We start from the raw sequence: 21,818 nt of genomic DNA on the forward strand, positions 1-21,818 counted from the left end.
TTTATACTACAGTTCTGAGTGCTTATCTCTGTCATTTGTTTGTTTGTTTTCCTAATAATTTAATGTTAACAAGAAAAGAAATCAACTGCAAAATTTTTAAAGCACCGATTAAAAAATATTAACATCACGAGTCAATCGAATAAAATGTTAAAAAAGTCTTGCTATAAGATTGGATAGTTTGTCATTTCATAACTAAACAAATTAACTACAATAATTAAAAGCCTCTGAAATAATTTTTTAAATTTTATTCTGTTGCATTTTTTCAGCAGATATTCGTTAGCCAATCCTTGAGAAATCACTTTTATATCCATCTTTCGATTATGTTCGAATTAAGTGGGAAAATAGCCTAATAGCCTAGACAAACAGTGGCGTTAATCGGGATTAACGACTTAATTCGGAATCATCTCAGGAATTAAAGGCAGCTAATGTGGATCGGCAACTAGCTTTAATTCTCATAATTTAAACGGATAAGGAAATATCCGAAATATTTCAGTTAAAATCTACGGTGAATGAAAAATTATGTAGCTTTTAAAGAGAAGAACAAAAAAGGCATTCAAAATCACATTACTTGTTTTGATATTTCGGAGTAATTTGAGAAATTGCAAATTCAAAATTATTTTAAAATAAATAATTTTTATTTTTCTTTTTTTTAAGCTTAAGTAACAAGCCAATATATAATTGGCGCGTACCACCTTTCTGGATGTTTGGCCGAGCTTCTCCTGCTATTTGTGGTGTGCATCTTGATGTTGTTCCACAAATGGAGGGATCTACAGTTTTAAGCCAACTCCGAACGGCAGATATTTTTATGAGCTTTTTCATGGCAGAAATACACTCGGAGGTTTGCCATTGCCTGCCGAGGGGCGATCGCCATTAGAAAAAAAAAATTCTTAATTTTGGTGTTTCACCGAGATTCGAGCCTACGTTCTCTCGCGAGCTCCGAATAACAATAGAATTGTTAAATAAACAAAAGGATAACGTGAAGCTAGCAACGGAGGCTATCAGCTGGAGAAGTAAATAATTATTTCTTAGTATCAGGGAAGCTCTTGCCCGTATTTGTTGCCTGTGGTTCATCTTTTGCTGACAAAGCTATCCAATAAGCAAATCAGCTGTTCACTAATTGGCGTGACAACCGTTTGCCTCACTACATTTTAATCAGAATCACCTGCGCCTCTAATATCGATTAACTCAGTCTGTCTGGTTCAGCTATATGATGCATATGAATTTATTCGTTGCATGCCACTTTGCCCACATGCTGCTGCTTGAAATTAAAAGCAGACAATTATACATTGAATGCCACCCCTGTATTTTTGTACAGTTCACAGTAACGAACAAGAAGAAGTTCATTCAGTCACACTTTATCACATTTTTGTTCCCTTTTCATACGTTGATTGGATTTCGTTTGGTTTGTTTGAGCTGCGCGATAATCATTTGTAGTTTATTCGCAACGTGAATAGCAAAAGAATAAATTTAGGTATAAAATTATTTGTGATTACCTTAAGGCGAAGTTAAATCATATAAATAATGTGCAAAAAAATTGTAGTATAAATTCAAAAACATCGTTTTCAAACGTACTTCTGTATATACCAAAATCTGCACGGTAGTAAATGTATAACGCGAACAAGTGCAAGTGCCATACAAGCAAATATTTTCCTTTCGCAATAAGTTTTCCGCTTGCTGTTAAAAAAGAAACGTTCTATTCCATATTCAGTGATTACAATTAGCTTAAAAGCAACAAATTTTTTGTGTGCAAGTGTGCAATAGGTAAATACGGAAGTCAACAAATAGCGAAAAAGCTAAGTGGAAGTCAGACAAAGAAAATAAATAAATTTTGCAGTGTGTGTGTGGGAAACGAATAAATCGGGAATTTGTGAACGTGTATGTAACCTAAAGTTAAAGTTAAAAAAATAGGAACTTATCGAAATTAAAAAGTTTATTAAAGTCTAGTGAATATTCATACAACTACATTGATGGAGTTTGAAAACACCCAGTTTTTAGAAGCAGCGGCGGAAACAACATCAGCTACAGCAGCCGCAGCGTCAGCAACAACTACAACTATAGCAAAAGGTAATAATTGGCGATGATTTTGAGAATGTCCAAATGCAAAATTTAGGTATTCTTGTTTTAATGTACTGGTTGTCGTTTCAGATCTCACTGTCACTGAGCACATGCAATCCGGTTCCGGCCGCTTAATGTCCAATGGCAATGAAATGACAACGGTAGGCTCGCAGACAGCGACCAACGCGGCTACTTTGGAAAATAAACAAAACCCCCCGAAAATGCAGAAGCAGGCAATGTCTGCCGATGAGAGAAATGCAACAAAACGATCTCTAGTCATACTGGCCGCGATCTTTATTACGAGTTTATTCGCTATGGCCTACGTATACATGATATTTCCCGAATTGGATGAGTAAGTAGTAGTAGTTTGTTACGAGTCGATGGGGTGATCGCTTCAAAGTCAGCAGCATACAAATTATTGTTGTGTTGCTTTTTGTCATTGGTTTGCGCCACTTGTCTTTTATTTGTTTAGTTTTATTTATTAGCATGTGTAAAATATTTGTCGATTCATGCATGCTTTTGTACATATGTATGTAGATATCTTATAGAAATTTTAGTGTTGCGCCCTTTTTGTGACACATTTTTCCAACATTTTCACCCAGAAGGTACATATCGTGTGTACATACATACATATGTCAGGTGCTATGGACAGGAATCGAAAATAAATGTGATCGAAATTTCGAATTTTCAAAAAGTCAGTCGGAAAAAATTTGCCTATTTAACATTTATATGTGTGATGCTTGTTATGCAAAGCAGAGAGATGGTTGTTAAAAAAGCCAAGTGATTTAATTTTTTTCGTTCCCACGACAATCTTTAACGGAACGACCCGGATTTATATCGGGCTAAGGACTGTCACTGATAGGACGCGGCCGCCGTAGCCGAATGGGTTGGTGCGCGACTACCATTCGGAATTCACAGAGAGAACGTCGGTTCGAATCTCGGTGAAAACACCAAAATGAAGGAAAAGACTTCTGATAACGGTCGCCCCTCGGCAGGCAATGCAAACCTCCGAGTATATTTCTGCCATGAAAAAGCTCCTCATAAAAATATCTGCCGTTCGGAGTCGGCTTGAAGCTTTAGGTCCCTCCATTTGTGGAACAACATCAAGGCGCACACCACAAATACGAGGAGGAGCTCGGCCAAACACCCAAAAAGGGTGTACGCGCCAATTATATATATACATATATATATAATATAAGGACTGTCACTCCAGCGGCATTCCCCGTATATGTTTGAGAAATGCATATGCTGCTACAACAACATTTAATTATATTTTTTTTTACCTTCATAATTAACGGTAATTTTTGGATTATTTTAATCAAAATACTTAATTAAGTCTTCCCACAAATTAATTTTTTAATTGAGCATGAACTTTGTAATTGACATTTCCACACAAGCTCGAGTAAACTGAACAGTTCCGAACTTCATACCGTCCACAAAGTGGCTCTCAAATTCACCAGACCCGAATCCGATGGATTAATCTCTTTGGGCCATTTTGGAGATCAAAGTCCGAACCAAAAGATTCACCAGTCTCGAGGCGCTGAAAAAAGCCATTGTCCGCTGGTGGGCCAAAATACCTGCAAGTCACATTCGGGCAGCTTGCGACTCGTTTCTGGACCGTCTCAAGACCATAGTCGAGTCAAAAAGTGGTCATAACGAGCAAAAGTAAATTGATTCTGTATATAAACATTTTTTACTTTGAATTGAATATAAGTAATTTTTCAAATTAAATTTATGGCCTTTGCCGGACGCTGTAGGATTCAATCGGAAATTAGAACCTTCCATTGGTGAATTTCGCTATTATTAATGTCTTTGAACTCAGATATTAGTTTGGGGCGAAAATAAATCAATTATTATTCCGTAAAATTTTTACGCAAATGATTTAAAACTGTTTTATGATCGATCTTTAGCTCCTGGGCGATGCTAAGACTGCTAACATGCCGATCAACTTCGATTATATCTGTGATTTTCTCAACATTTTCAACGTTATAGACATCTTCTTTAACATCAAAAATGCCTGAAAGGAATCGACGAAACCAAAATTGCACATAGTTAACTGTGACAGTATCAGCACCATAAACACCATTCCCAATTTCAGTGGCCTGACTTGCATTTTCCCCTTTATCAAAGGAAAACTGTAAAATGTACCGAATTTTTTTTTTTTTTTTTTTTGTTGACTTCCATTGTTTACACCCTGTTACGCACAACTGAATGGAAGCAACAAAAAATAGCAAAGGACTTTTTTTAGTGTGAAATGTCACCTTGATAACGAGCATAAACTTTAAATTGTTTGATCGATGCTTTACGAGTTATAGATCAGCCATGGATTTAAGTAATGGATCGGAAATAATGGATTTATTTTTCCCGAAACTTAATATTTAGTGTACGAGAACTTCGAGCTGATCTGCCAGTGTGCGTCTGCAAGCAGGCAATATCAAACTTCCTAAAAAATATCTGCAATGAAAAACTACTAATAGAGACCACTTAACATTCGGAAACACTTAAAATAAATTATGAACTGATCTGAACTAATTTAATTATCTTTTTGATAGCACCGAAGAAAAAGCTGATAATTCTTCCTCTTCTTGACTAGCGCTGTAACCGTTTAAGCGATTGTGGCAGAGTTTCTGATTAGTTGCCTTAAATTCTGAAGATAACAAAATATCCCCAATGCGAGTACTGTTAAAAGAAAGTTAATACTATTTAGATTAAATCTTCTGATACATTAAATCTGACTTTATTAAAAGGATTCTTGAATAATGAATAATTGAACGATTTAATAAGTGATTGACGGGTAGAAAGTGCAAAGTCGATTAAAGTACTTTTGTCAAAAATCCACTGACATGTATAAGTACGTGTCCCTGTTCATGTATAAGTATTATACATACGTATGTGTGTACAATATTTGATCAAATGCTCAAACAAGAATAATATTCTCCATTTAGGGTTATTAGCTTACATCATTGAACCTGTTCCAAACAAATGAATGTTTCGTTCCCCCCTGCTTATACCATGAAATATGGAGTAAAACGAGCGTTACACTTTAAACTAGTAATTAAATTTATAAGTCTGTTTTGTTTGTTTTCCTTTATCAATTTTGTTAGGCAGGTGTATTTTCTTACATTTAAAAATAGAATTCATTTACGCCAAGTCTTTTTTCATGGAGCAAAAAGTGGGTTTTGTTGGCTATGTTCCACACTCTTAGCACTAGTAGGAAAGCTAAACCCATTTGAATAGAAAATAACTCCTCCTCCTCGTTCCACACATGCATACATACATATGTACGTATACTTACATAATCCGTCTGTGCGCTGTTCAGTTTGCACAGGTGTAATCAAAGGGCGAAAGTATTCAAAAGCATACACAATAATATATTTTAATTCAGAGCATTAATGTACGTAAATAGATGCTTACATACATACATACATCAACACACATAAAAGTACACTTTAGAACCCATTCACTTTCGTCATTTAATCATGCTTAGTTTTTACTTTCAATTCCGTGGTTATCTGTATATTTTCCACTATCTTGACAAAAAAAAAATGCTGAGAAGTGTTTAAATTTGGGCGGAATTTAATTTAGTGTATGAGCGCAGTATCTCTTATAGAAGATGTCGTTCCATCGTTTCTTCCGCGTCAATTGGTTTAGAGCTCACAAATTTCTGCACATACTTACATACATACATAATATATAATATATGCATATTTTATTTCATAAATCCATAATAATTTAAAAAATTTAAAAGGCGTGTACGAATATATGTGCACATTTCCTCTGCACAGTGGTCAGTTGTGCATAGTACATGCACTAAATAATTATTGCAATAAGCTGATAGTTAAACAACTGAAAACTGAGCATTTAGTGAAAATGAAACCCTTATTTTAACTACCACTAAAAAATTTCTGTTGTAGGTCAACAAACACGAGCAGTTCCCAAGTAGTCCCCCATCCAAGTACTAACCGCGCCCGACGCTGCTTAATTTCGGCGATCGGATTAGAACCGATGTTTTCAGCGTGGTACGACCACCGTAGCCGAATTGTTGGTGTGTGACTACTATTCGGAACTCGGAGAACGTAGGTTCGAATCTCCGTGAAACACCAAAATGAATAGCAGTCGCGCTGCAGCAGGCAATGGCAAACCTCCGCGAGTGTATTTCTGCCATGAAAAGCTCCTCATAAAGACAAAAAAATAGTATATCTGCCGTACGGAGTCGGCTTAAAACTGTAGTTCCCTCCATTCGTGAAACAACATCAAGAAGCACCTCCCGAATAGGAGAAAGAGCTCGGCCAAACACCTAAAAAGGGTATAAGCGCCAATTATAGGTATACGAGTATATAATATAAAAAATTAGTGCTAGTGCAAAATGTCGAAACCTGCAGTAGTTCAACTGGTTTCAAAAATAGTTTTCTTTGAAACTAAATTAGCTTTTGCAATGTAACTGTTACACTGGGTATTCAGGCTGTCTAGGCTGGTTGAATTATGCAAATGGATAAAATATGATCAAACCCAAGTCCGTCTTCCATATAACGGTACTTATGAAAGCTCCAAAAACTGCGATATTTATGTAAATGCTGTAATCCAATTACTCAAAATTTATATGTAGAGTGAATTCTAAACAATAAATTTGATTTTTATATATTTTTCAAAATGGGCGCACCAACTTATGATGAAATATATCGCACCCTAAATACAAAAGGGTCACAACTCAAAATGTACTTCTGCTCAAATATGAACGAGACGTTATCAACAAAACGGTCCGCGGATGACATATGGCAAAAATAATTTTTTTGTTTTTTGGTAGGACTGTTATAAGCTTACATGGCAAATTTCAGCGTGATATGTCACATAGTTTGTTTTCTGTGCTACTGTAAACAAGTCAAGCTCGAGTGTGGAAAATTTTGAGTTGTGCCCCTTTTGTATTTAGGGTGCGATATGTATGTATCTCAGTAAGCGCTTAAGGGGACCCGGTGGTCTAGAAATTTCAAAAAATAGATTTTCTGTTTTTTCGATATTTCGAAAGTGTAGCATCTTAAGAATACACTGTGAAATTTTCATGCGGAAATTCCCAATATTATAGCTTCTACAGCCCATTAACTAGGTAGAGAGTGGTCCGCGCGCTCCTGTACGTCAAACTTTAAACTCATTTACCTCAAACTTTAAACTCTTTTATCTCGGCCTGGTGTTATCACAAAAAAATGAAAATTTTCAACCGAATTGTCTAAAATTTTAATATGTTGTTCACAACATCAATGGCTATCGCCCGTACTGGAATCATATTATTATTTCTATTACTTCGTATTTTTTTATTAAAAAACTAAAAAACCCCGATTTTTAGAGTGACAAATTCAAAACCGCGCCATTTTGTCAATTTTTTTTTTATTTTAGTAGCGGGGCATAGCTACAGTCATACTGATTAATAATGTTTTTGGCTTTTTAAATTATTATTAAAACCCATTTTTTTTTTCATTTTCGTATGCAAAAAAGTTAGATAAAAAATTTAAATATCGTTTTTAATTTTTTTTTTATGTAAAAAATCTCCTGAAAATACCCATAAATTTTCGAGCTCTATACCAGCAGGACCCCTTAACCGATATAACCTAAACTTAGTACACGTATTGCAGTTAGCCCCGCTAAAAAATTCTTTGGAAATTTTTGAATTCAGACAATAAAAGGGTTGACCTCCCAAATAATAGCTTTTTCGAAAAAATTTAAAATTGTTTTAATTTAAAAAGATAAAAAAAATTCCTACTAAAAAAAAACAAAAATAGGTGTAGATTTTACATTTTCTTAATGTAAAAAATAAAAATAAAAAATTTTATTTAATAAATATAAAAAAAAAAATTTATGTAGCAAATACAAATTTTACATTTTCTTAGTTTAAAAAGAAATCTTTATTTAATAAATACAAAATTTTACATTTTCTTAATTTAAAAAATTAAAATATTATTTATTTAAAAATATAAAATTTTGCATTTTCTTAATTTAAAAAATAAAACGGGGAAAAAATTATGACAACGCACTTTGTGGCTGTTAATTCGGATTAAACACTAATTTCGGTCTAAAATTTATATATTTACTTGTCAATTTATTTACAGTGAAATTCCTTATAACCGGACACTCACCGTCGCAGTGTTTTTGTCCGGCTATGGGAGGTGTCCGCTTATAAGGGATGAGGTCACAAAATATATACCACACATATAAATTGTTTTGTACATAGTTTATTTAAGAAATTTTTGGAAGTAGAGAATATTTGCAAACTTTAGTAATACATATAAATACATATATGTACATATATCGATTAAGTACATTGTACAAGTCTTTACATTTCAATACTAGTTTGATTGAAAAAATTCGGTAATGCTTCATTGCTTAAACATTGATTGCTTTAATTTAAAATGTTCATTTTCAAAGTGACTCTCGATATTTTTAGTCCTTCCTGAAGCCTAGTATAGATTGCCAGTGGAATATCATCTTCAAAATCGAAATCTGGAAGATCCTCATAAGTTTCCAAAAATCCTGCTTTAGGGAAGCAATTTCGGACGGTTGCGGCTTCCACTTTATCCCAAGATGCTTTAATGAAATACACAGCTTCTAGTACATTAATCGATTTTGAAAGCTCTGAGGCTGAACTTGTATCGTCAATCTTAGATAGCAAGTGTTTTAAAACTAAGCTTCTTTACAAAGTTTTAAAATTTTGGATTATACCTTGATCAAGGGGTTGGCTAACTGCCGTTGTATGTATTTGGCGGCAAGAAAATAATTTTTATGTTGGTTAAGTTTAATTCCTTTGGGTGAGAAGCCGCGTTATCTAAAAACAAGATAATTTTTCGATTCTGGGCTTTCATTCTTCGATTGAACTGCTGCAGCCATTCACCCATTACTTCTCGAGTCATTCATGCTTTTTTATTAGACTTCCAATCCACTGGCAGTTTTGCGATTGGAACATGTTTAAAAGATCGAGGACGGACTGCTTTACCAAACCAAAAGCAGCTCCTTATCTCCAGCTATGTTAGCACAGAACAAAATTGTGAGTCTTTCCTGTGATAGTGTACCGCCCACGCATTTTTCGGATTTAAGAGCGAGGGTTTTGTCAGGGCACTTTCGTCTGGGTTGTAAATGTCTTGAGGCTTGTAACCGGTCAACAGAGATGGCAGTTTTGTCCTAAACTGTTCGACACCATCCTGGTTTACATCTGCAGCTTCACCAGATACGCATTTGAAAGCAACATTATTCCTTATTCGCCATTTGTTTAACCATCCATCTGAAGCATTCAAATTAGGTACACCCAGTTTGCCTGCAATTTCCATTGCCTTTCCTTTCAAAATGGGACCAGAAATCGGAATGTTTTGACTTCTAGCCTTAGCGAACCAATTAAAACACATCTTGTCTATTTCAGAGCCGCCTTCTTTAAGAAAGCTTCGCTTTTGATGAACATTAACTGCAGACTCCCATTTAGACCGAAGTTTTTCTTTATTTTTATTGATTTCAGCAGCTTGAGTTTTCCCCAATATTGAACCTTTCAAAGCAAAAGAAACGTGTACCTACCATTAAATTTTTGGGCTCACTATACTTTACCTTTTTGCAATTCCACGTACTGATAATTTATCTTTTTCGAAAACATTAATAATTTCCAATTTTTCTTTAATAGAAAGTACCTTCTTTTTCGGCGCCATATTATTACGGACTTTGAATGCAACCATTCGCATGCAACTGACTTAACAAACTGAATGGAAAACTACTCTTAATTTAAAACACAGGGCTGGAATGTGTGCATACATGTTAAAAGGGGAATCACCTATTTCATTTTTATAATGAACAACAAAGCGTTTATGAGAAATTTTTTTATGAAAATGGTTTGAAATACCTTGTCCGCGTCCGGTCATTAGAGTGTCCGTTTATTAGGATGATATTTATATGAAAAAATGAATGAAAAACCTGTGTGCACAAAATTTGTCCGGTTATTGGAGCTGTCCGGTTATAAGGACTGTCCGTAATGGGGAATTTCACTGTATTAACATAATATTTTTTTATATGAATGTATTAGTTTCAATAAAGCAGTTATTTGCAAAACTCGTTTTTTATATTGTATATATTTTTTACAATTTAAAGAGAAAATTATTAATAATCGAAAAATAGCAAATTTAATTATCTTTAATTTGATGTTAATTTTTTGTATGCCGTTAGGTGCATGTGCTACGCCGGCCCTCCCGGCGTTGGTCGGCATAAACATAGAAAAAAAAATCAAAATTTAAATAGATGTTCTTTAAATCAAGAATAGTCCCCCATGGTTGTTGTTGTTGTAGCAGCTTCCTACTATGGTTCCTATGCTGGGAATGCGTGGGAAATTAATTAAAACTGTGTCATTTCTGGGTATCATAATTTCGAGGAGAAAAAAATTATATTTTTTGTTTGTGCTGATAAGCAAATTTGGGTAAAGTACAAAAGAATTAAGATAACGAAAAATTTGTAAACATTCCTGTATTCCCAAAATCCTTATCACCAACACCTTTCACTTATCTTCTTCTAGTTCTAAGAAATCACACACAGAATAATACGGCTGCGGTTACCTTTGTTAATTCGTAAACAGGGCACTGAGGTTATGCTCAGTTTGGAGATTAAATAGATAATTAAGAGGATTACGTCCTCACTTCAATATATTTTAATGAGTAAAGAACTAGCAGCGTTTTTCAATATGAAAATTTTTTCTTTAAAGTCAGTGTTCAGTAAAGCTGCGATTAGTGGAACCATACCTTAACCGTAACCATAGCAATCAGCTGTTTTGATCAAATATATGGGCATGACTGTAAACGATTATAGGTGTCGCACCATAACGCCGTAACCGTAGCCGTATGTTTCTATTGAATCTCGGTTTTCCCCCATAAAGGTAACCAGCTGTGAAATTCTTTACATTTGTTTTGATATTTGCGATAAAAATTTGAATATCAGAAAAGAATGACGAAAAAGTAATTGGCTTAGTGGAAAATTGCCCGTGTTTTTAGGACAAAATATAAATGTTGTCACTAAAATATACAATATAAGTATACATAAATATAAAAAAATTTCAAACTAAAAAAAATAAAAAAAGTGTAAATTTCTTAATTTAAAAACTAAAAATATTATTTAAAAAATATAAAACTTTGAATAAAAAAAATTCTTTATTTGCATTTTCTTAATTTAAAAAATAAAAAAAAAAACTCTCACTTTAAAAAATAAAAAAACTTTGAATAAAAAAAAATTCTTTACTTGCATTTTCTTAATTTAAAAAATAAAAAAAAACACTCTTACTTTAAAAAATAAAAAAAGTGTAAATTTCTTAATTTAAAAAGTAAAAATAGAAATATTTATTTAAAAAATATAAAACTTTCCAATTTCTTAATTTAAAAAATAAAAAAAATTTCTTTATTTAATAAATACAAAATTCTACAATTTCCTTGTTTAAAAAATAAAAAAAAAATCCTTTATATTATAAATACAAAATTTTACATTTTCTTAATTTAAAATTAAAAAAAAAATCTTTTTCTTAAAGAAATATAAAATTTTACATTTTCTTTTTTTAAAAAATAAAAAAATTTCTTACTTTCAAAATTTTCTTAATTTAAAAAATAAAAATAAAAATCTTTATTTAAAAAATATAAAACTTTGCATTTTCTTAATTTAAAAAATAGAAAAACTTTCTTTATTTTATAAATTCAAAATTTTACTTTTTCTTAGCTTAAAAAATAAAAAAAATTCTTTATTTAACAAATACAAAAGTTTACATTTTCTTAATTTAATAAAATAAAACAATTTTGTTTATTTAAAAGATAAAAAATTTTGCACTTTCTTAATTTAAAAAGTAAAAAAAAAATTTCTTTATTTAAAAAATACAAAATTTTACATTTTCTTAATTTAAAAAATACAAAATTTTTGTTTACTTATAAAAGAAAAAGTTTTACATTTTCTTAATTTAAAATATTAAAAAAAAATCTTTATTTAAAATATATAAAATTTAAAATTTTCTTGATTTAAAAAATAAAAAAAATGTTTATTTATAAAATACAAAATTTTACATTTTCTTAGTTTAAAATTTTTTTTCTTTATTTAAAAAATACAAAATTTTACATTTTCCTAATTTAAAAGATAAAATTTTACTTTTTCTTAGTTTAAAAAATTAAATTTTTTTCTGAATTTAAAAGATACAAAATTTTACATTTTCTTAGTTTAAGAAATAAAAAAACTTCTTTATTTAATAAATGCAAAATTTATCATTTTTCTAAAATGTTTTCCTTTATTTATTTAGTAGTTTCTATAAAAACATTTGCATCATTTCAGTACTAATAATTTTGTATTCATGTTTAATTTGCTCATAAGAAAATTTATTTAAATAAAATAGTTACCAATTCATGTGCAAAAAATTACTTACAATTAATTAAAAAAAAAACCATAACATAAAGTATTTGTGTTTTATATTTAGTTTGTCTTCCTTTGGACCATATGACTTCTAGCAATCGGTTTGGCATTGACTGTATCAATTTTTTAGTAAAATCAGAGCCGATTTTCTCCCATTCTTCCATTAGAACTTGCTTTGTCCTACTCCTTTCCTATTTTGTGATGTTTATCAAAATTCGATTTACCAAGGTGCGTTATAACGAGGTTTCACTGTATATGTGTGTATATGTGCAGATAACAGTAACAATTTTTAAAGATTGGGTATCTTCAGACTGAGTTCGATAATATTAAAATTCGGTATTCGGTCAACTTTCTAGATTTAAGCGCTCTTGGAAACGTGACATATAAGCTAATTTCATTTCTGCAGATCTCATTGCGGTTTCCCATATTAAATCATTTAATGACCACAGTGTGTAGTTTAAAGTACTATCATACATACATATGTACATAGCATAATAGGCGCCTTAATAACCTTACAAATTTGGTAGCGGCTGATAACATTTATTACGCTACTAATTCGAAATTATTATCATTTTAATCGAATTCGTTATATATTGGGTGTTTTTTTAAGAGCTTGAGAACTTGAAATTATAATACAAAAGAGAAATTTTGCTGGAATGAATTCTTTTTATTATAATCTAGTAGATGATTTCATGGAATTTATTTTTTGAATATGAAATCCGGTCGCAAATATGTCAGGCCAATTTTCGACTACTTTTTCCAACAAATCGGGCCGCATGGCGTCAATGGTGGCTTTAATATTGGCTTCAAAAGTTGCTGGTTTGTCGGCATAAGCCAATGATTTAACAATAGCCCCATAAAAAGCAATACAGACGCGTTCTGAAAGAAACTTGCCACCAAATTAATTTTGAAATAAATCGATTGTTAGCCGCGCTGTTCTAGCTATAAAAGAAGTGGCTACATATCTAAATACGCATGCCGTAACAAAAACGACTATAAATATTGGGTAGTTGAAAAAGTCTTTTCGTATTTCTAATCAAACTTCGACTCCTTTTTTTTATACAAAAATTTCAAAATATAGCGAATTTCTTCATTATTTTCACTAATTTTTGAACAGCTATAACTTTTTTTCAACTTCTCCGAATTTAATTTTTTTTTTTTGTTAAATGAAGTTTAAAATGTCACCTTTCTAACACCATATGATATGACACAATGTGACTGGTAGCACTGGAGATGACTCCAACGACATCTATTGACAAAATACGAAAAGACTTTTGCGACTGCCCAATATATTCTCGGATAGCCAGGCGGCCAATGAATGCGGCTATACTAAGATCAAATGATATTAGCGTCGTATTCAAGGTCAGCCTTGTTTGGGTTCCGGGGCACAGGGATATTGAGAGAAACTATAAATCCGATGATCTAGCTAGGTACTGTTCTACAACTGCTCAGTGACAAAAGTACCATTGGGATGCCTATGGCCACGAGTAAACTAATAATAAAAAACAAAATTATCCAAGAGGCCAATAGGTCATGGGAAGATTAAGATACATGCGTAACAGCTAGGCTTCTATAGCCGCAAATAAACAAGAAAAAGACAAAGGAATTGCTTAGTCTCTCAAGAGATGATATCTCGAAGGTCGTGACTTGTATAACCGGTCATTGGCAATTTGGCAGGCATTCCTTGAGACTAGGAGTATTCTCTCATGAATATTGTACAATTTATAGAGATGAGGAAGAGGAAAAAACAGTTGAGCACTTCCTTTGCAATTGTCCAGCCTTAGCTAAAATCAGAGCAGGTTGTCTCGGTAAACACTTTTGCAATTCTCTTACAGAACTGTCTGGCGTGGGGATTAGATCACTCCTGCGCTTCATAAGAGCCTCAAAATGGTTTCATGAAAATAAATAAACAGGGTTACCGTGTCGCACAGTGGTATCACAACGGACCTGTATGGTCTAAGTGAGTTGGTCATACGAACCGACTACCACCATAACCTAACCTAATCTGACGGCGCGGCTACGTCTTGTCGGAAGCAAATGTCGTCGATTTTTAACTGATTAATTTTTGGAAACAAAAATTCAGTCAGCATGGCCGGATAGCAGCTCTTGCCTCATTTAGAAATAAATAACTACCGATGATGCCGCCAGTGCTTTATGAACTTCGCGAACAATTTTTTTTTCTCAAAGTAAATGTCCACAAATTGAGAAGGTTGTTCTGGCATTAAAAGTTTCATGCTGACTTGCCAAACCTTCCGGCACAGAAATGTCACTGGCACAGTTTGTCATTCTCAGTTATCAAACCACAGTTATCGATATATCTGTTCACTAGACAGGGCTAATTTACTAAGGCGGCAGACCTTGGTCGGGAAAGTCCCGAGTCATTCCGGTAACGTAGAACCGGCTGCCTGTGAATGCCGTAATCGGAGTCCAACCACCACCTATTGCAGATGAAAAGCTCTAGCTTCCCCGTGAGACACGCGTAACACTGGCACAATTGCGTTCTGGCTACTGTAGAATGGTTAAACTCCTACTTATCTAGAATTGCCCCGACATACTAAACATATGTGCTGCATGTGAAGGCACCCCGCACGACACTACCCACCTTTTCAAATGCCCTTTAAAACTTAGTCATCTAACACCCCTCTCCCTGTGGACCCAACCCGTCGAAACAGCATGTTTCCTGGGTCTACCTTTAGATGAGCCAGACGAAAACGACCGATGATATAGTCTACACTGACGGGGCTTCTATTACTTTTAAAACAACAACAACAATAACATCGATAGTTCTTATGCAGCTAAATAAAATAAAACACCCTATATAAAGTCACCGCATTCATTTGACACGTGTCACATTAAAATGTAACAACAACTGCAAATTATTTATAGCGAATACTCGTTGCTCTGCGAACACGACTGTCACGTTTCTGTTCAATGCCACTTCTACTCTATTTCCTTTACATTTTTGATTATTTTAAATTTGCACGACTGTTGGTGTGTGAGATATCGTAAATTAAAAGCGCATTTCGACGTGCGCCACGTCATAACGAAATTAAATTTCAAAGAATTTATCATGTTTTGATAGCTGCACTCTGGCACTTGGCGGTGCCAAGCAATGAAAAGCGTAAATAAACATTTTTTGTATAAATTTTTATTTCTGTTTTTATTTTCTTCTGATTGTATATACAGTAGGTTCTGTTTTTATGCGGCTTTTTTTTATGCGGTTTTGAAATAGTGCGGTTTTTTTTTAAATTACAAAATGCATGTCGACCTATCGGGAATTGTACATATAAACAAGATTCTAAACCAGCTAAGCAAAAACTCATCACAGATTACATCAGAAATGCTAACCCTACAAGTATGGAAGATATATAAAGATATAATTTTCAAAGATACAATATTTTGTTTATGCGATTTTATTTAATTATTTCAGATTCATGCGGTCTATGGAACGTATCTATAGTAATAATATGGGACTAGTGCCCTTTTTTATGCGATTTTATTACATTATTTCAGATTTATGCGGTTTTAGCATTTGAAACGTATCTATAGTTTTACTATAGAACTAGTAGCTTTTTTTATGCTGTTTTTTTTTATGCTGTTTCTTGCGGAACGTATGTACCGCATAAAAACAGAACCTACTGTATAGCACTTCTGTTGCACCTGCAACTTGCTATGCTTTTTTTTTTAATCTCTTAGCATGCGATATATTCGGGCACGCGATTCTAAATCGCTCTCTCACTCTTTCTCTCTCTCTCACCCTGCTCTCCTTGCATGTCTGACACATTGTATACATTTCTTTAAATTTATATTTTTCCTTCTATTATTTTCAGATCGGAAAAGCAACATATTAAAATACCACGTGATATTCAAGATGCTAAAATGCTAGCCAAAGTTTTGGACCGGTACAAGGACATGTACTACTTCGAAGTGATGTTTGGCGTAGTCACCGCTTATGTATTGTATCCTTTTTGAAATGCTGCTCCAATTAATACAATGGTTTGATCAAAACAGCTCATATCTAAAGGATGATTTTTTAAGAGCTATAGAAAAGTTTTTCAAAAAAACACGTAAAATTCAGAAAAATGCATGAAATTTTAATTTAAATTTAAATCGATAGTACAGTCCATTTACATAATTTAATGTTTGAAGATTATTTCATGCAAATGTTGACCGCGACTGCGCTTCAAACAGTCCATCCGGTTAGTCCAATTTTGGCATACTCTCCAATGTTTCGGCCGGTATCTCACATATAAATGCTTTAATGTTGCCTTCCAATGCGTTAATTGAAGCAGGTTTGTCTGAATAGACATGAGCTTTAACCTAGCCTCACAAAAAATTATCTAAAGGCGTTATATCGCACGATCTGGGTGGCCAATTGACAGGTCCCGAACGTGAAATAAAATGTTCACCGAACTCGCCTCTCAACAAGTCCATTGTTTCGGGTGCAGTGTAAATCCTTTCGCAAAATTATCCACGTTGCTGAGTAACAGAGGCCCAATTGCTGCGAACGGCGACGAATCGATAATTGATGGTCATCATTAACACTGGCCGATACAGCTGCGATATTTTCTTCAGTTCGCACTCTACGTAAGCGTGTTGGTGGTTTGATGTCCAATAATGTAAATTTGGTTCTAAACTTAGTCACAATAGCTCGAATAGCCGCTTCAGTGGGTGGGCCGATTAAACTGACCATAAAATGGAAGAAGCGCGCGATAAACTTTCTTAACAGAACACGCATTTGTATAATAAAATTCAGTGATTTGCAAGCGTTGTTTGTTTGTAAGACGGATTCATGGTTAAATTATAGACCAAACTGCAGATGTTTGACAGTGAAACAATACACGAAACGGGCGTCAGCTGTTTAAACCAACTGTTCAAAAATATAATAGCTAAAAAATCACCCTTTATCTTCTTACATACACATTTAAATACCTACATACATATGCATATACCTACAAACATACATACATACATGCGTACATATTTCAAAATATTATTTCAGCCAATATTTCGTGTAACTAATTTTATATATAGCACACGAACTAAGGCAAACGTTGATTTGGTGGTTTAGCGTAAAGTGCTTCGCTTTAAAATATTTTTATTTCGTCAAACACAAATAGAAAGGGGAAAATTGAGAAAACAGTGACCCGTAAGTTTGATCGCTTGTGGCCAAGGCGAATTCATACAGGGTGGTGGCTAGAGTTGGGTATTTCCCGAGAAAATCCCAATCTCGAGAATCGGGATTTCCCGAAATAACGAAAATTTCAATTCTCGAGATGCGTGATTTCCCGAAAATAATTTTTGAGATTTCTCGAGAATTCTCGAAAATTCGGGAAAAATTCCAAAAAATTAAAAAAAAAATCTAAAACCAGTGTAAGAGCAATGAATTTCATAAAATATTATTTTTATTTATTTTTATTAAAGTATAAATTACATAAAAAAATATTTGAAAATATTACTATTTCAATTATTGCAAACAAAAAAGTGAAACAAAAATAATTACAAAAAAATTCAAAACAAAAATAATTCAAGATTATACATACTTATTAAAATATGGGAAAAAAGTGATTGTAAACATTATTTCCCAAAATGGTGTTTTAAAAAACACAGACTGTCAATGGCTTCGTCTGACAATCGCGTACGCTTTTTGGACACAAAATTACCCGCTGTAGAAAAATTCCTCTCATTTTGAGTCGATGTTGGCTTAACAGTGTTAAAAGCCCCGATCAGTCTTTCAACATTTTGTGTTTTCTCTCCAGTTTTTTCATATAGTTTTAGCTCGTTTCTAAGCGACGAAAACATCTGGTTCGCCGCATGTTGCGCAATGTCTGCTTTCGGTTTTGAGCATTGCTGAACGTATTTTTCAAGCTGTTTCTCCATATCTTCTTCATCGACGTTGTTGGTTGCAAATACGTCATCATCGTCAGAACTAGACACTGCTTGGTCTTCTTGAATGCTCGTAGAAAATAGACGAACCAAGTAGTTTTCGGCTTCTTTTATCAATTCTGTTTTAGAACAGGTGTGGAAAAATTCAGATTTGTCACTAGAGCTGTTAACTGGATCGTGTAAATATTTAAAGGCCGATAACAAACGGCTAGATCTACGAGCTGTTAAGTTTTTTTTTAAGCTGGATAAGAATTCATTGCCCAATTCGGTGTGCTGATTCTCCAATTTTGTGAACAAAAATTTGAGAATAGAATCCGCAGCAAGTAAGTTCACATTTTGGCGACTAAGTGCTTCTACAGCAACACGTATAGGTTTAAGAGCATTTATAATATCCTCGCAATACTTTTCTTCTGCGTCAGTAGTGGCCATAAAATTTAAATTAAGAGTGTCGAGCGCCTTACGAACATGCTTGCTGATGCAAATGTATCTGGCCAGCATAGTTTCCAGGCTATTCCAACGTGTTTTGCAATCCAACAGCAAGAAAAGCTCTTTCTTCTCGACCTCTTTAACATTATTCTGCATGATGGCGAGTTCTTGAATTTCAAAACTATCTTGCGAACCTTTTTTACGATTTCAAATGCAGACTTTATAGTGACCGTCTTGTCAGCAACAAATACGATATTGTCGTCCTCGTCATCGGAAGCGTTTTCCGCATTAATGTCGGAAAATGAAGTACTGGCTGCGTAGTTTTCATTTTCATCGGAGCCTCTATCATCCGAATCGTCTCCATCGCTTACGTCACTATCGTATATTCTGTTTGCGACTTTTCGTTTCTGGTACATTACCTCCATGACCGCCAAATGTATGCCGTGATTGTAGCAAATCTGTTGATGCGCTGGTGATAGTCTCCCAAATTTGATCATGACACTGGCACCATCACTTGTAATAGCCACGATGTCGGACTGTAGTTTTATATTGAAGTCTGAAAGCTTTGCATTTACGAGCTCATATACTTTTTCAGCGGGACATGATTCCTGAATGCGAACCAGGCCAAGGTTGTCAGATTGTCAATCGTCATAATATACATATGTATATGGATGTTCATGTAACGTCGGTTTCGCACGCTTGTCCACTCGTCGATGCTCAAGCTGAACTTACGCTGTGCAGATTTAAAATTTTCAATTTTGATCTTCAAATCGCTTTTTATTTTCGTGCAGTACTTCATAACCAAACCCAGAACAGCTTTGTGACACTTTGGAAGATGAAATCCTAAGCGGCTGATACAATTACGAATGAACTCACTTTTTGTTATCGCGTTTATTGGAATTCCATCTTTTGCAGCCAATTTTGCAACAATTTGTTCAAGCGATTCAGGCGAGGAAGAAGTATTGAAAAAGTTGTGAAGAGTTCGGGTCTTCTTGGCTGGTGGCTGTTCTTTTGGAGCCTCATGTTCCCTTCGCTTCATGTTGTGTATCCTCTCCATGTGACGGTGAAGTCCAGATGTTGACGATGACTTGCATTTAATGATTTTATTGCATTTCAAACATGTTGCTTCGTCGTCAAATCGCTTGAAAAGCTGCCACACTTGGTCGTATTCGTATTCTGAACTCATGATTTTTAATGCTAAAAATTCAAAATTTGTTTTAAATTTTGTTTTTTAAAGGAAGTAACTAACCGGTACTCACAGTCAACGATACGTCGATTCAAAACTTAAAAATAAGTAATATTTGGACCACAAAATATTTTATTATACGGTGTATAATTTATACTTAATCAGGTACCACAAAATGAAACGCACCCGCTCACTACAAAAAATAAATTTACAAACGTCGTCTGTGCAGTCTGCGAACAAATTGAAATTGCTTGACTATTTTCAAAGCATTTCTAATTGCTTAACTGCTGCTACATATAAGAAACACATAAAACTAAACTTCATTAGCTTGATGTTACAGTGCTTTCCCTCGACATAGCATAGCAACGCATCTAGCATTTACTCTGTAGTCACCCTAAAACAAAAAAAAAACAAACAAACAAATGGAACAGTTACATATGTATACTGTTGTGGCTTTTCGCATAGCAATTGAAACTATGGTGTGAATTGTATGTGATTCTGCGAAACAGTATGTAGTGTGCATTCTTTGTAACATAATGGCCGTTACAGTTTGGTGTTTCCAGGTATTCATCATATGTATGTGTATTCTTTTACTTTTGAAAGAATTGTTTTTTTTCTTAATATTTGACAACAAAAATTAAAAAAGAACAATGGATTTCTCGAGAAATCTTGAAACATTCTGGAGATTCGGGATTTCCCGAAATGCTAAAAATTTCAATTCTCGAGATTCGGGATGGAAAAATATCGAAAATTTCTCGAGAATTCCCGTCGGGAAATTCCCGAAACCCAACTCTAGTGGTGGCACAAGAGCAACAACTAAAGCAACAGCATTTGCATTTATTTTGTTCTTGCCCTTTGCTAATTTGAATGCCAAAATCAGCTGATCACGCCTATGGCGAATTACTTGTGGAATGAAAATTAGGAACGTTCACCAAAATATGTATATTATTTGTTGCGTTTAAATTGGAAACCTTATTTTCTACTTATTGGTCCACTGGTATATGACAAAGCGAATCTATTAAAGGTGGTATCGGTAAATCAGCAGATTTTTGTTTTTCTTTTGCCATGTCCATGTGGCAGTCAGCACAGAATAAAACAAGGCGAATTCATTCTTTGTTTTCTACTTTGCCGTGGTAAGGTTAGGCTTAGGTTAGGTTGAAGCGGTTTTGCAATGTGGGACAGACTCAGGCTCATAGCCCATTGTGATGCCGCGTAAGCTCCCCACGCTCCCTATCTCTCCTAAAGTCAGTATGTGCTTTTCAAAAATTTTAGAATATCTCTGATTTCTGCAGAACTGAGATCTTCCAACTCATTAAAAAATTGTATACCTAGAATAGTAAACCTGCATCTGGATAGAGCAGAAGAGTGGCACAGTAGGTGCGAGATTATCTCTTCCTCGTTCTCGTCTAGACAACTTCTATAGAAATCATGTGCTTGCACACCCATCCCATTAGACAATGTCCCGTTATGACGGAAATCAGTGTGCTAAGGCTGGGCTTATTTTGGCGGCTTAGCAAAGATTCTGTACGTTTAGCTTTGAGAGTCGGCCACAGTTGACGGGCGATTTAACAGGTGGCTTCATTGCGCCATTTTTCGTTTGCTTTCCTTACGATTTCTTCAAAGATGAGTAGCTTACATGTTTGTAAGGGTATCCCTATGTCATTGTCTATGCACTCATCGGTCAATTTGGTGCTGAGTCTCGCTAGTTCATCGACTCTACAGTTAACCTCAATGTCGCGATGGTCAGGAACCTATATTATCCTTAAGCGAAATGACTCAGCCATCTCGTTAAGAGAAGCGCGGCATTTCATGGTTACCTTGGAGTTTGACGACTGTTTTTTGAGAGATTCTATCGCCGCCTTGGTGTCAGTGA

The 21,818-nt window shown here is 34.1% G+C and overlaps 1 protein-coding gene and 1 pseudogene across 2 annotated transcripts in view; one reads left to right on the forward strand and one right to left on the reverse strand.

Annotated features, from left to right (window-relative positions):
* The first annotated feature begins 1,372 nt into the window (after positions 1 to 1,372).
* Positions 1,373 to 21,818, forward strand: part of LOC128857135 (transmembrane protein 41 homolog) — a 31,054-nt gene continuing 10,608 nt past the window's right edge. Inside the window, exons 1-4 of one of the 2 annotated variants that reach the window (XM_054092727.1) lie at positions 1,373 to 1,875; positions 1,940 to 2,064; positions 2,146 to 2,407; positions 16,278 to 16,406. In XM_054092727.1, coding sequence (XP_053948702.1) covers positions 1,968 to 2,064; positions 2,146 to 2,407; positions 16,278 to 16,406 — 488 coding nt within the window. In that variant the 5' untranslated portion in view covers positions 1,373 to 1,875; positions 1,940 to 1,967. Of the gene's footprint in view, positions 2,065 to 2,145; positions 2,408 to 16,277; positions 16,407 to 21,818 lie in introns of both variants that reach the window. The other variant, XM_054092726.1, reaches the window with a different exon arrangement.
* LOC128859448 (5S ribosomal RNA) lies at positions 5,969 to 6,088 on the reverse strand (annotated as a pseudogene).

This window comes from Anastrepha ludens, chromosome 3 (assembly GCF_028408465.1).
Source record: "Anastrepha ludens isolate Willacy chromosome 3, idAnaLude1.1, whole genome shotgun sequence".
Taxonomy (NCBI): domain Eukaryota; kingdom Metazoa; phylum Arthropoda; class Insecta; order Diptera; family Tephritidae; genus Anastrepha; species Anastrepha ludens.